The sequence below is a fragment of the Nesoenas mayeri genome (genome assembly GCF_963082525.1).
Source record: "Nesoenas mayeri genome assembly, chromosome: 5".
Lineage (NCBI taxonomy): Eukaryota > Metazoa > Chordata > Aves > Columbiformes > Columbidae > Nesoenas > Nesoenas mayeri.
The window spans coordinates 66,496,928-66,511,897 of record NC_137548.1 but is presented as its reverse complement, the minus strand read 5'-3'; the positions used below and the strand labels follow the sequence as shown (position 1 = coordinate 66,511,897).

The window sequence follows — 14,970 nt, the reverse complement described above, 5'->3', positions numbered from 1 at the left end:
TAAAGAAAATCCTCAAAAGAATATAGTATTTACAAAAGTAAATATTTAAACCCTTGCCATCTTCATTGTAGGAAATAACCTTTGCATTTTCAATATAACAATCTACCCTGAACACTTGAAACCATCTTGTGTGTAAAGTCACTGTATTAAAAGATCAGATATTTTGCTTCATAAGTAGCTGCTTTACTATGAAAGCTCCCAACTTTACTCACCAGGAGAAGGCTCTAACAGGAGTAGGTCCTTACTGTAGCAGAATCCAATCTTTGTGTTCCTGATACACTGCCTATTTCAAGAAGCATGGGAAGACATGCAGAACACAGCATGCATGTTAGTTTTCCACACCAAAAATACCCCACAGCAAGGTGATAACAGCTACTGTACTCACCCAACTCTAAGCTTACAAGTTAGAAAAGCAGAATGTATTTCACAGTTTATTTTACCACTTCTAGTTTCAGTGGCTAACAAAAAGAATTCTAACCAAAGAAATCTGCATGCCAACTAACACACAAATTGCCAGCGGTAATTTTATAAGGAATGTATTTTTCTGTTTCTTAAAGTTTATATATTTTTCTGGGTTTTAGCAGAAAAAGAAAGGGGGGGTTGCATGGTAAAGACTTCGCTCAATATACATAATTTTCCATGTGAAATCTGGAAAATATTTTGTGCTAGAGCCAATGTTTTAAATTTAAACTAGTTCCCAGCTTCAAGAGTAACATCATGTGTAAAGCTCGTTTCTTTGAGCTTTAATGCTCAGAACCTGAGACAACTCTGATAGGTGATGCTCAGGTTCTCATCCTGTCTGCTCCACTTACATACCTTTTCCATTTATTTTTACTTGCGCTTTGTAAAATAAACTCATGTAAATGTTATTATAGTACTAAAGAAACTGTTTTTAAACAGACAAGACACCTCATATGACAAGTGACCAACTCCCACTTCCAGACGGGGTATTCTGGGTTTGGTTGGGTTTTTTAATACATATAGATCATTAAGTACACAGCAATGAATGAAACTGTGATTTCAAGTACACTCAATACTATAATTACTGTAGGGAGGGATCGCATCGTCTAAATTTTAATAATCCCAAAATTATCCAAGGGAGTTTATTCATCATTTGTTGAATGCGTTTTATTGCATTTCAGAAGCGAGACTTACGTTGGTCTAATTGCTGCTAATTAGAAATTATGCATCATGTGATTAAAAGGCTTCTACTGAAATGTCACTTTGTTTTCCTAGGTTAAAATAAATCTATTTCTAACGATAACGTTCACTTTGTTATTCCAATGAAGTAAAAAAACTCCACACCTAGTGCAGCTTCCTGAAATTATAAAGCGCCCTATGGTTAAACACAGTGTTATATACACAACCATGCACAAGGCAGATGCTTTTATGCAGCAAAAAGGTAATTTGAACTGAATCCCCTTGTAATCTCAAGCAAAAAAAGTGCATCATGCTTAAAATAATACAAAAAATCAATACCATCAATCTGCATCTTCTTTGGCTGCATAGAGGGTGAAGACATTGAGGTTGTAACTCTGAAATTTGCAGGAAGAGTCTCTGCTGATCCAGCAGCTAAACCTCTTATGTCCTTTGGTCTAAACTTCTTTCTCCAGGAAGGTGCTCTCCTAAAGCTCTTATCATCATCCTGTTACATTGATAAACATCATTAGCCATTAATAAAAAGTGTAGGATCGTTACTGACATTAAAAGGATTACTGGCAATCTTAAGTAAACGTGTCACCACCGAATGAGTTAATTTGCGGTTCAGGTGCGATGGCCGCAGGGGTTTTCATCTGCACCAATCTGCGTGTGTTTGCTGGAGCGTGGGCTCCTCAGCTCCGTAACTACAGAAATTCACGTGCTCAGCACATTTTGGATTTCAAATGTCGTTACTTCACGATTTGCAGTAATTCAGAAGCATCACATCACTCATTCGTAGGGGACATGAGGAGTGGAGCGGATCGGAAAAGCCGCTTTGGGAACACTGACATATAGAGGTTAAATTTGAACAATTGCTTTTAACCTTCATTTCTGTCTCACAGGAATGATGATACAGCCATCGTGCTTTCTCATGCTACAAATCCCAACAAGTGACAGTGAGGAAAAATAAAAGGGTAGTAAATACTACATTACTGTGCAGCATTCTCTTAAGTAGTTCGGTAAATTTAACTTGTAATTACCCATGTACATCTTCCCCTCATTAATACAACTGCATCTCTTAAGTAATATTGCACTTCAGAAATATAATACTGCACTTAATAAATACAACAGTTCAAGCCCCGCTTCCAAAAATGTCTTTTGCAGTGAAGGTATTATGTTAATGAAAATGTATCTATTGTGCATCTTCATTTGCCAACTCCACCTTTAGAAACAGTTCAATCCTTTGAATGCCATTTTAGGTAAAATGAGAATGAGCCAAGTGTCTGCATTATTTGGGTCATCAGCTCAAGTAACTTACTTCATCAAGTCTTCTGTCAGTGCCCATAGCAAGGAGGTTATTAAATTCCTTCTCCAGAACAGCACGGGCCTAAAGTTTATAGCACAAAAATAAATTCCAAAAGATTAGTAATTAGTAACCTACAGTAATTTCTAAAAACTTAATATAACCCAAATTGTTTAATACCTTCTTATCAGCTTAATAAATATAGCACTTAAAAAGTTACTATTGAAGTTGTAACTTTTAAAAAATTTAAGACTCAACAGCTCCCCACTCCCCTTAGTTGTGATATGAAAGTTCATGATTTCTGGCTCAAACTTCACTATTTCATAATAAAAACCCAGCGAACAGATGAGTTTTGCACTCATGTTGTGAAGACGGGCTATAAGAAAAATAGTTTTTGTTCAAATAAATTTATCAACCAGAATTAACAATTAGAAACCAGTAAGAAAAGCATAGTTTTGTGTTCTTCTCTTACACAATGAAATTAAGGACAACTTTCTGTTCCTGGCTCTAGAAACTTGAAATGGAAAGATATGCACTTAAAAATGGCACTGACATTTTTTATTAACTTTCTTAGAGTGCAGAAAAATCCCATCGGTGATAATGCAACTACTTTTTGCTTACCTGGGTGTTCTGAGTGGGTATTTGCAATAAGAGAGCTAATGCATTGTAATCAAACGATTCATCTAAGGCCACAAGTGCACCGTGAACTCCGCTCTCGATAAGGTTATTCGCGTATTCTTTGAGGCCGATGGACACTACCCAGTGGATCATCCTTTCGTTGCTCCACACGAGGACATCTGTGGAGACAAAAAAGTTGCCTGGTTTATACAAAACCACTGTTCTGAACAAAAGACTCGCAGTTTCTTGACCTGCATGTTGGTGTTAGCATTGATTTCCACATACACACAATTCAGCGTTAAGCAGTAGCCCTCAAGGAATGGTGTTATTTAACAGGTTGCGATCTAATCTGCCCCTGACTTTTCTGGTGTGCATGAAACGCTCTGAAGTGGCAACAAAACCTCGTGTTGGTGTTGGATCCTTCCCATGCAATAGTTTTCCTTGCACCCAGAACAAACAGACCTTGCTCCATCTTCTCTCTTTGTAGTCACAGTTCGGAGACAAGTTGAGCTGGGGAGAGCGTTCACGCAGATGGAGAAGATAGGATCTTTTATTAATATTTTACACAGCCACTTACCAGCTTGTACATCACCCCAGACATTAAATATTTTGGAAAAAAAAACATTTACTACTCAAAAGAAATATTTTACAGCGCTTCCTCACACGCTTCCTACTGGATTTGAACAGAAAGCTTATTTATTATTGTATAAAGCTTTGTCATTTATTAGTTTTATAACCCCATCTACCTTTTAAGTTCTGGAGGTGTTTGATTTAGTGCTTCAGCTTTTGTTTGCATACTGCTACGCTTTTCCACAATCATAAATTTAAAGTGGAAAGTGACATATTTGAAGTTTGCTGGAAGGCATTTCATGCCACAGCAGTTCAACAATCAATATATTCCCATCTTTGAACTTTTTCAAGGAAAAATGTTATAAAGCAGCATTTACATGTTTGGCCCAAACGTCAAAACAAAAACTACATTCTTGGAAGCAGGTTGTTTTACACTCCTGAGGAATGTCTGCACCTAAATTGTTATAACGATCCACAGCACATCTCTGGCTTGTATCAACTCCTCCTCTTCCCAAACTATTCCCAGGAGGAACTCAAGAGTTCCATATTTCAAGGAGCAAACCCTCATTTTCCTGAGACATTTAGTTTTGTTTCACACTTCAGAGCAGCAAGAGCTTCAAAACCTGCTGCATTTGTAGCACATCTCTGCACAAGTGAATGATTTAACGGTGTGTTTCACGATGCACCATCCAGGGTCTGCATCTCCTCTCTCTCTAATGTCTTTAAAAGCAAAAGAAATTGAGGCAGAACAGTGAAAACGTGTTAGAATCAGACTGAGGTCGCCGCAATGCACTAACCCTTAATTTCATTCTGGCTTTCCTCTCTCTTTCTTTCAAGTTCTTTTCGATCATAATTCAGTCTTCGCAGGCACATAATTCCACACTGAAAACTGTTCCTGTTTCGGAAAATAAGAAAAGCGTAAAAAAATTATTTAGAGATAAGGGAAACATTTACTGTTAGGTCTCCAACTTCAATTTCTATACCTGTGAAAGCTGTCCACCATTTTCAGTTGCCCACGCAGATCTTTTTTAGTTAAATGATCCAGCATTCGAGCATCAACAAGACATTCCATGAAATAGCTGCGGTACTGAGGGAGCCCCAGGCTGGGGAGCCATTCATTGCCAATCCACTCGTGGTTCATATCACCGTACGCTAACGTCTGGGTTTAAAAGATTAAGAAATAAGCTTATTAAAATGAGAAATAAAAGAGAAAAAGCTTTTTAAGACAATATATTTTAAAGAAAGAAAAAGTAATGCTTACTCCTTAGCCTATAAAGATAAGCAAATAGAGATATTGAATGCTACATGTCTGCTCTCTGAGCTCATCGGCCTCATGAAGAAAAGCAAGTTTAAATATTCAGATCAAGTAAAGCTGCCTTTATTTTATGTTGAAGAGTATTAAAAAAATACATTAATTAAAATGTAAAGAGACTCGTCTATGCTGTCTTGATAGTAAAAGCCACAGAATTTCATATTGTTAAGATCCTGAAAATATTGTATCTCTTGAAAACTGGGGAAAGGGGGAATCTTATTTTTCCCATGACCATAGAAATACAAGATATTAAAAAAGGTTTTTTAATCCTCTTAAGTGTTTTCAGAAACTGATCCCAATTAAGTAAGCAAAAAATGCTAAAAATGCATTACTGAAGAATAATTCCAAGTGCTCGTCCTTATCCTAAAAAACAAAGCAACCACACTGCAGTTTTGACCTGCAATTCATCAGGCATTTTTTGGATAAAACTTCTAAAAACGAGAGACTTTATAACTACGCATCTAATCACCCTTGAGCAACGAAACCAGCAGCTCCTTTTTTTTCAGAAGTTAAGGGTAATAATTCATTTTTACTGTGCAATTAAAAGTCAGGAGCTTTATTTCTCCTCTAGAGGAAGCATCTTATAGAAAGGAGCGTTTCTTTCAGCCATCGCTGGGTTGCAGACTGAAACAGCAAGTTACTCTTGTATAATAACAGGGAGAGAAACTCTGACTGTTATTCCTGACAATCCGCAAATGAGTATCTGGTTAATGGGAATTAAACCAGGTTTAAGCTGGGGGGCAGCCAAACAAGAAGAGACTCGCCTGTCCTAAGATCCGGCTCACCAGCAAATCCTGAGTTTTGTTTCTATCCCTGTATAAAATAACTATCTCAATGCCTGAAAATACAATTAGGGTTTGTCAGCACTTGAAAGGAAAACAATTCATCAAGGAGGATTACAGAATTAGTGCAGAGAAATCTAATTAAGTATGGAGGCTCCGTGTGTCTTGCAGCACACCTGGGGTGGTGGCCAAGGCTGAGCTGGGGCTGTCTGCACACACCAGATTAATGGGGGATTTCTGCCTTCTCAAAGAGCCACCCCTCCAAAAACACACCCTGCTTTATGGCATCAAATTACTTAAAAATATGATCTAATATGTTTAATGAATAGAATACAACTACGCTTATTAAGCAAGAGTAACTACATTTTGGCAATTCATAAGCTAGAGGAGAAATACTTCAGCAAGCTAATGACAAAGACTTTTGGGTATTCTTTCCCCTGACAGCCCTATTATTAAAAATCCTTATGTAACAAAGTATTTTACAATTTTTCAATGGCGAACCACCAAATCTTGGAAGTAGCAGAAAACGTTAAAATATTTAAATCACCTAAATATAAAAGTGTACATTCCAAGTATGTATTATACAGAGATAAACCTCTAGTTTCTCCCTCTCCCAATCCCCAAGCCACACCAAGAGTCATTCAAAGTGCTAAAAAAGCAAACCCAGATTCTTTTATCCTCTCATTATTGTGACGGTTTACATATAGTCTATAATATTACATAAAGTTTCCAACCTGAGCCCAGCTTCCCTCCTCATCTTCCTGTTACGTGGTTAGAAAAGCAAAAGAACACACATGTATTAGTATTTAAGTTTAGTAAGGAGATCACAATTAAAGATGCACTGCAAGACTATGTCTACTGCATACCAAAAAAAATCTAGATAAAGCAAGAATCATGCATTGGAAAACAATACACAAGGCACTCGTGAGGGGCTGCAAAACCATCTACTGATTAGGTTTTCTGCAGAGAAGAAATTTCTGCATAAATAATTCAATTTGTCTATTAGTGAATCAAATTAGAGCTCCATTTTCCAGATTAGAAAGAGCCTTGTTTACAATGTTATCGGTGATGATTTTCCCCCCAACCCCACTTTCGGAAAAAAACCACTACCAAGATGCAGGTTACAAGGTTAATAATTAGAAGAACTGATGATCCAGAATTTGAATGCATTAATCAAAAAGCAAAGACCAAAAGGCGTTTGATTGAAATGTTTAGAAAGCAGGAAAAGCACTCCAAGGAACAGAAGCGGCAACACTATAAACTAACCGTTTGCTGGGTGGCTGCAAGATTTTCCATTTCTTCGTGTGTTACCCAGACATTTCCCGTGGTCTAACATGACCCCACAATCCCATCCAGTGCAAGGAAAGCAGTAACAAAGAGGAGAGGTTGCAGAACATATAAGCAATTGGTACATGTAAGGAGCAGGCATGGGCAAAAGCAACGGTAAGTCTTAAGACTAGGTGTATCTAGTGAAAGTAACGGCATGGAATAAAAACCCTTTAACACGGATCGCTTTTCCTCAAAGATATTAACAACACTGAACGTGATAAACGGCTTATGCTGATGGAATTAATGGGCAAACACTTGACTCTGCTCTAATCCCAAAAATCCATTGGTGGTCTCAGGTATAATCCCAGGAATCTCAGAAATTAGATTATAGGGCTGACAGACTCCTGAGAGGGAATTCACACTGACTTTGAGTGTCCAAATGTACTGGAGTAGAGACAGAGGCATGGACTCCTAGTTTATGTAGGCTGAATCATTATTTGCAGTCAATGGATTAAAAGAGCCTCCCAACTATTGCACAAGTTTCTGTACACTCACACTTCAGCTGATTTATAAATTCTTCTGAGGCCAAAAGATGAGGCAAATAACATGTACTCTAAATATTTTGGATTATATACTTACACTGATATTAACTTCTCTTCCCCTTAGGAAAGAAAACGTAGTTATTCCTTCATTTAATTTCCATGAAAGAAACATCCTATATTTAAATAATGTGGCGTTCTACAATTTAATTCTCAGCTCAAATCCTTTCAGTTACATCTTTATGGGAGAATTTTTGGAAACTGTAACGGTTCTAAAAAGATGTTTAATGCTGGATCATTGTCCTTACCGTCCTGGAGGTGGGAGGTGCAGATGGACTCGTCAGTGACATGATTTCTTGAATGGCCAGCCTCAGCTTCAGCCTGTGCAGGGGGTTGCTAATCCCAATTTCCCGCTGGATCTCTGTATCAGACAAAGCTGACATGATAGCACCGCTTTTCACATTTGCTCGGCAAGCAGCCACGTACCAGGCTGGCATCCCAACCCACAGCTGAAACACACAAGAAAAAGAAGTGAACAGGAACTGCAAAACATTCCTGGCTCCAAAACTTAAAATTCTTTACAAGTCTGCACACTGAGGGGGGGTCAATTATTTGTTTTGGAAGGACCACTGACCTCCAGCCACACAACCACAGTTGGCCCATCCCACTGGGCAAAAGGCAAACCTTGTCGTCTGGCTTCCTCCAGCAACTCATGCCTACAATTACAGAAATAGTTATTAATAACAAAGAGAAACTCGTTATAACTCTACCATTTAAATACTGCATTCGATTTTCTATCTTCTTTCCAAGAGTTGGTTTCCTTCCTTTTTCCAGCCTTATATGAGAGGCCACTAAGGCAGCCACAGCACATGTACAAGGACTATATGAGCTGGGTAGGAGGTTTCGGGATCTTGCCTTTCAGTAATTTGTGTCTGAAGCTTCTACTGGCACCCCAACCAACACAAAGCAGAGGTCTCAGACTGATCCGTCAGTCAGATTCTCAACTGCTGCAATTTCCTCTTCGGCAAATTAGAACTGAGCCAAAACAGTCGCTTTTTCCTCAATGTGCGGATTTGAAACCCATGGAGGTGTGTGAGTACAGATCAGATACCCACAATAGCAAAACGCTACTGCCCATCCGGCTGGACACTGAGACAGTAACCATTTAATGGGCAAATTTTAATTTGCGGCCTGTCAGAATTTCAAGCGTTGTTTCAGACAAGCATTATACTCTTTGGCAATTCTATTCTGCAAGGCTGCATCCTGAAACTCCGCTTTCATCTCCTGCGATGACACCCTTTCCTTTGTTATTCTGAAACAGAAGGGGCTCAAGTTGAAAACTGGCAATTCAGCTTCCAGAAACAATGGGAGCACATAAGATCCCTATAAAAAGCTGCCAAAGATGTTTGATAAACCAAGAGACAAAAACTAGTGTTTAAGCTGCCGTTGAAAGCTACTTGTATAGGGTTAAGTCTCCACTCACCCTCCACAGAACTTTAGAAAAACCAGTATAGTCTAATTGGCCAGTTTTTACTCTTTTATGCTTTTTATTCAACTCTGCAAGTGTAGAATTAAGAAGATAAGCAGCAATACTACAGATTCAGGATCCTACGTTACGGATTTATAATTCGCTCGCAATTTAAACCCAAATCCCCTCACCTTCAGAACCGTGTCATTAAACACATCTACAAGACGTCTTGAAAAGGGGTCACTGAAATACTAGCAGCTTTTTCTGCTAGTAGTGCAGAATATATGTGCAGTATCAGCTCTTTTAGACACGCCAGCATACCTAGGATCCTCATGCTAGATTGGTAGGCAACATAAAAAATAATCAATGGAGTAATAAATATACTAGCAACAGCTTTAGCAATGGATAGTACTTCTCCAGCTGCATGGCAATGAATTCCTGTTACTCTAGAAGCACCTCCTGATGCTTTATTCTAATTAAATGTCCTGCCAAGGAATGAAAAAAGGGGAGGGAGGAACTGCCAGCGAACTGGTTACAAATAACCATTCTAACCTACCCATTTTAAGACCCTGTAATTAAGATAGAGAGAATCTTCAACAGTTAGCAGCTCAATAGCTGGATTTCACTAACAGAGAAGACCATAAAAATTAATATATATTTGTAGACATCAAAAATATACGTATATTTCTAAATTAGGAATAAAGGATCGGCTATTTTCCTGCTACTGTGGGATGCATTACATTAGTCCCACAAATCACTAGTTTTGCTTCACTTTGTTGTTTGAAGACTAAAAATGTAAGAAAAACAAATCAATAAGATGTTATAAAATCCTGCTTGGCAAGAACAGAATCAAATGCTTAATACTGTATTGGCCATAAAGGAACACAATGTTTTTTCCAAGTAGTTTAACTTCAAAAATGGTGTCTTTGCCTTCATTTTTTGGTGGTTATAAAGCAGCTTGGGTACTGTATGCAATTCAAAGAATTGCAGTATTGTTTCTGGTAGTTTTATAAGTCTCCCCATGTAATTCAGGTTGACCATGAAACAGCAAAGCATCTGGAGATGAGCAGTACTGGGAATGGATCAAAAGAATAAGGAGAGGCTACGATGGAAACAATAAACTCATGGTATTGTGTGCAGAAAACAACTGTGGCTGCAAGTGTTACGTTTTGGAGGCAAACACAGAAATAAAAGTATTTATGAGATAACTTTATGCAGAAATGATTCGATGATCTAAAGAGGAAAGCAGACACGAAGCAGAAAAACAATAGCGGAATTCGTTCACATGCAAGAAGAGACGGAAACTTGCTGGCATGGGAAATCATTCAACTGAAAGCTCAAGACGTAGCCCAGGCACCAAACATCTCATGGGAAGAATTCAAAGGCAGCTGCTGTTTTAATCCACAAATGATGCATCATTTTTCTTTTCCTATAGCAGAAAACCTCACTTTTCCAATGATTCCCTTCCAACTTCACCACGAAACTCGCTGCATTCCAGCAATATACAATCAGATTCCATAAAGACTATACAATCTAAGAAGCGGGTGAAAAATCCAGCCTCGTATTTTGGTGAGAAAAACAAAACATTACAGTGTTAACAGATGCTATAAAGCTGGCACCATGAAGGACACAGGAATGTTAAAGGAGTAGCTGGCTACCAGAATAACTCTTGGGTGATGAAACCAAGGGATGAATGTCTACAGACTTAATAAAAGAATTGGAAAGGGAGACCAAATGCGCTGCGGCAAGAGGGGAACACTTGTTGTTGGACACATTCAAAAGGCATCTCAGCTGCGGAGAACAAAGAAATTGTGGCCGTGTGGGATGAGAAATGATGTCAAACCTGCAGGTGCCCGATGGAGCTGCAAACACATGAGGCCCTTTAAAGAGCATCTGAAGTGTTTAGAATTGCTCTTGGCAGGCAACATGTGCTAATCCCAGAGGGGAAATCAAGCAGCGCAGAGCTACATCACTTTGTGACTGGGTTAAGACAGCATGGGAATGGGGAAATCCAGAAATGGTAGCTGAGGAGGAATGCTGGAGACCAGCTTTCCTGGTTGGAACTGAAAAGAACTGAGTTGGAAGGAGTTGGGAACAGAGAAAACACCGTAGGGAAGGTGGTGAAGAGAGTCCAAGATGTAAAAACTGAACGGCAACAGCAGCAAAACATGAGGTGAAAACAGAATTACCCCAGGCAGAGCACCAGTGGAAACTTAATATCCTTATTTCAGGAATGTAATAAACGTTTTGTGCATATTTTTTTTTAGGGAGAGTTATATTAAATTTAGGGTTGCCTTCCTTTTTGATTAATACAGTATTAAGTTTGTTGTGTTGTACACAGAAAAGCACAAATAAGTTGTGGCAAACACTGTTGGTAGCACAGCTCACAAAGATGGACAGCATGAAAACACCAAAACCAACTTCAATTCAGTGAACAAAGAGCGAGGGTTTACAGAAATACATCTACCTTGGAAACGAATGGCCACAAATATCTACTATTGCTAAAGAACTTTCAAAACCCAAGTTAGAATATTAATTCAAAGTAGGGTTTAATATTTCCATTATACAAATTCACACCATGCAAACTAAGACAAGACATTGAACAAGAATTCACACTGAACTACACACCACTGGATTGATTTCAGCAACACGTTTTCACAACGTACTATCTCCTCTCACAATTAGACTTCTTTGAGAAACGCTGGGGTTTTTAATATATCGTTAAAGAATCCAAATGGGATTTATCAGAATTTCACAACAATCCTAATAAAATAAATATAAACTTACCCTGATTTTGCACTACATCAAACGGTAAACAAAAGGAAAACGAAACAATGAAGGGAAAAAAAGAAAGCTAGGATTAAACTGAACTCAAAAGGCATACAAAACCAGACAAATAATGGGTACTGCGATTTAATTCTGTAACTATAAATAGGTTTTTGTTAGTAAAGACACTGAATGCTGCCCTCAGCCTGTTTGTGTGCGCACAGGCAGAAACCAGAAAGATAAGCAAGCAAAGGGGGATTAGACACAACTATAAATAGGAGCAGCTGTCACTGTTTCGAGCACTCAGGTAACTGGAATTCTTTTTGCCCAATGCAGGTTTTTATAAGTGAAGTCGGGCTCAAGAATTTGATTTAACCCCAACTCTCCTCATTCATCCAGCTTTGCCACTTTTTCGTTTTGATAAGGAGCATCTGGGATCTGGGACACTGTGATAACGTCCCTTCCCACCTTCCCAATACCTGCCAGGATTCTGGAACAGCTGGATTAAAAGGATACTGCCGGCATTTTTAAAATATCATAGCAGATTTGCTTCTTCACAGCCCTCAGCAGAAAGAGAAATACAACTAAACATTGTGATACGTATATTTATCACCACCGTCTTGTTTCATACCTGAATCATGGATACCTTCCTGCGAATAAGCACGTACTCATATTCAATAGCTTGGTGAGGCAATTTCAGACTAAAACTTCTCATCTGTCTGATACAGACACATGCCTTTTAAGCAACCAACACGCAGCCATGAGGCATATTTTAAGTAATAGCAGTAAATTTTTGAAAGGCAGAATGTTTACAAAGAAAAGCCATGATTTATCTGGAACTGCGTTTCTTTCATTTGTTAAGCCACTATAGATTGTTTTACTCCAGAAGGAAGTTTATTGCTGGTACTAAGATCTATATTGTTCAAAGGCCTGCCGCTATATAGATATGACCAGGCTAAAACTGTTTATTCAGCCAAGATGTGCTATGAATTTAAAGCTCTGCACAAAGGGGAAAATACCAGATCACAATAATGTTTGGCTGCCTTCAGTGGAACAGTCTGAAGAAAAACAGCTGAGCGTTCTGTTATACAAACAAACCCACATTCCATTCTGCCTTTGCAAACCAACACCCTGCTGGTTTTCATTAGCAGCCACCAGGCATTAGTATTATTATTTGGTGAAAGAACTCAGGTACCGCAAGGAATCTCCTGCACAAAGAGAAAAATCAGCACAGTTTCTTTGCAACATCAACTATTTTGCCTTCAAAAGTTAAAAAAAACCCACAAGATGGGTCTGATCTTGGTCAGTTTTTTGACACAGTAAATGCAGCTCAACAGAAGCAACAAAGCTCAAGGCTTTGGGTGCAAAAATGCAAAGAATGCTTGATCCTACTTCACATAAATTTGACTGTTTCCTGTATTACCACATAAACATCAAGTTAAGATTTCTACTAGCATCAATATATATTTGCACCTATTATTACGGTCTTTCCTTCATCTCTTCTAAGCCTGGGAACACTCAATAGATACTCAAAGGTGAACGTTAAACTGAAGTTTTTCTTGGGCTTTCAGAGTCACCTGCTAGAAAGGAAGCAGCCAACGCACAGAGAAGGATGTAGAGAAGAACATCTCAGCCTTTTACTCTGTCAGTCCCTTTGCAGCCAAAGACAACTTTGGGAGATCTTGCCAATGAGTTCAACTCACAGGTATTAAATAGAACAATGTTTTGAGGAGGGTTTGATCAGAATCTACCTTTATCTCCAACTTTGTTTATTGCAGCTTTCAGCACTGAAGTCTGTTTCAAACTTACCATGACCTGTGCTACTATTAATGCTCTGAAAACACACAACACAAAAACCAAACACAAAATTTAAACAAAGCAATATCTTAACCACAGAGGATTAAAAGTGTTTCATAACTTACTTTTTCTGCATTTTCCTGTTTTTTTCTGCCTGACCTCCAAGCTTGCTGAGGCCCAAGGCATCCTGAGAGGAACTATCAGCTTCTCCCATGCCAACTGCAAGATAAAACAAACACCAATCTTGTAGTCATCTCCATTTTGGCCAGTCAGAACTCAAAAATCACTAGTGCTTTCCTAAAAAGTATTTAATCCTTTGCAATATGACTGCCATCAATACTAACAAAATTCTCTTTCATTTCTGAGATACAGGTGAAATTTTTGCTCCATAAAACAAGCCGTAACAGTCCACTAAGTCTCAGGTAACCAGTTTATTGAACATGAAAGATGGTAATACCTGACTAGCTGAACTTGCATCCTGCACGCACAAAAGGACCTACCAGAAGATTCAGCGCCACTAGTTCCAAAAAATCCTGCACCCATTCTAAATAATCAGTTATAAATACGCACATATGGATACACACATCAGAAAATTCAGTCTTGCACTCTCTAACTGTGGAAAAAAACCTGAAGAAACAAAAACCAACCAAACAAAACCCACCAACCTTGTCCTAGTGTTTCCTTGCTGGTTTGTCCAGGTCGTCCCTTTTCTTTCTTGCCAAACAAGCGGCCAATGGAGGATTTGATCCCCTTCTTTTTGGGGGCTTTATGAAGGGAATCTTGGCTACTATTGCTGCTACTGGGATTACTTGTTTGCCCATCTTGCGAACCTGTTGAACTTTACCAAAAAAAGAGGAGTCATAAAGGAGCACAGATATAACAAATTCACTAGCATGACATAGTGAAAGACAAGTTTGGGTTTCTGTGCAAGTCCACTCCATAACTCACTAATGACCTCTAATTTCAGCTTTTAGTGAGTCATGATAATAAACTTGTCTACTAAAACACGTATCATTAAATAGAAAAAAAAACGGTGGAAGCAACTAAATCATGCAAGAAACATATTTATATATTATAGCATAGAACTACACATCAATTCTTTAAGAAATAAAACTGTTTAAAGTGCAATTCAGAGAGGCCACAGTTGACAACTCAAGTTCCTGAGGCAGCCAATGGAAGTTTGAAATACTTGAGTGGAATCCACCCCAGATACTTAACTGCTCAAAAAAACCCAAACCAACCCATTTGATGGTTATTTTGCAATGTATTTGAAGTTTATAGCTAAATTCCAGCGTGTGAGAGAAGATGGGAATTGTACATTTTTCATTTCCTAAACATGAAGCAAACTTAATGCGGACCTTGACTAGCAGAAGAATTCTTCTTATAAAGCCATTTCCGACCATCAA

The 14,970-nt window shown here is 38.4% G+C and overlaps 1 protein-coding gene across 2 annotated transcripts in view; it reads right to left on the bottom strand.

Annotated features, from left to right (window-relative positions):
- Positions 1 to 224: 224 nt before the first annotated feature.
- The window catches only part of PPFIA1 (PTPRF interacting protein alpha 1), a gene marked incomplete at both ends in the record, with an annotated part of 48,384 nt that continues 33,638 nt past the window's right edge, over positions 225 to 14,970 (bottom strand). Inside the window, 12 exons of one of the 2 annotated variants that reach the window (XM_080346071.1) lie at positions 225 to 283; positions 1,480 to 1,645; positions 2,459 to 2,527; positions 3,065 to 3,240; positions 4,429 to 4,526; positions 4,615 to 4,790; positions 6,460 to 6,486; positions 6,992 to 7,054; positions 7,842 to 8,042; positions 8,168 to 8,249; positions 13,690 to 13,783; positions 14,230 to 14,402. In XM_080346071.1, the coding sequence (XP_080202197.1) occupies positions 225 to 283; positions 1,480 to 1,645; positions 2,459 to 2,527; positions 3,065 to 3,240; positions 4,429 to 4,526; positions 4,615 to 4,790; positions 6,460 to 6,486; positions 6,992 to 7,054; positions 7,842 to 8,042; positions 8,168 to 8,249; positions 13,690 to 13,783; positions 14,230 to 14,402 (1,384 nt within the window). The remainder of the gene's footprint in view (positions 284 to 1,479; positions 1,646 to 2,458; positions 2,528 to 3,064; positions 3,241 to 4,428; positions 4,527 to 4,614; positions 4,791 to 6,459; positions 6,487 to 6,991; positions 7,055 to 7,841; positions 8,043 to 8,167; positions 8,250 to 13,689; positions 13,784 to 14,229; positions 14,403 to 14,970) is intronic. The other variant, XM_080346072.1, reaches the window with a different exon arrangement.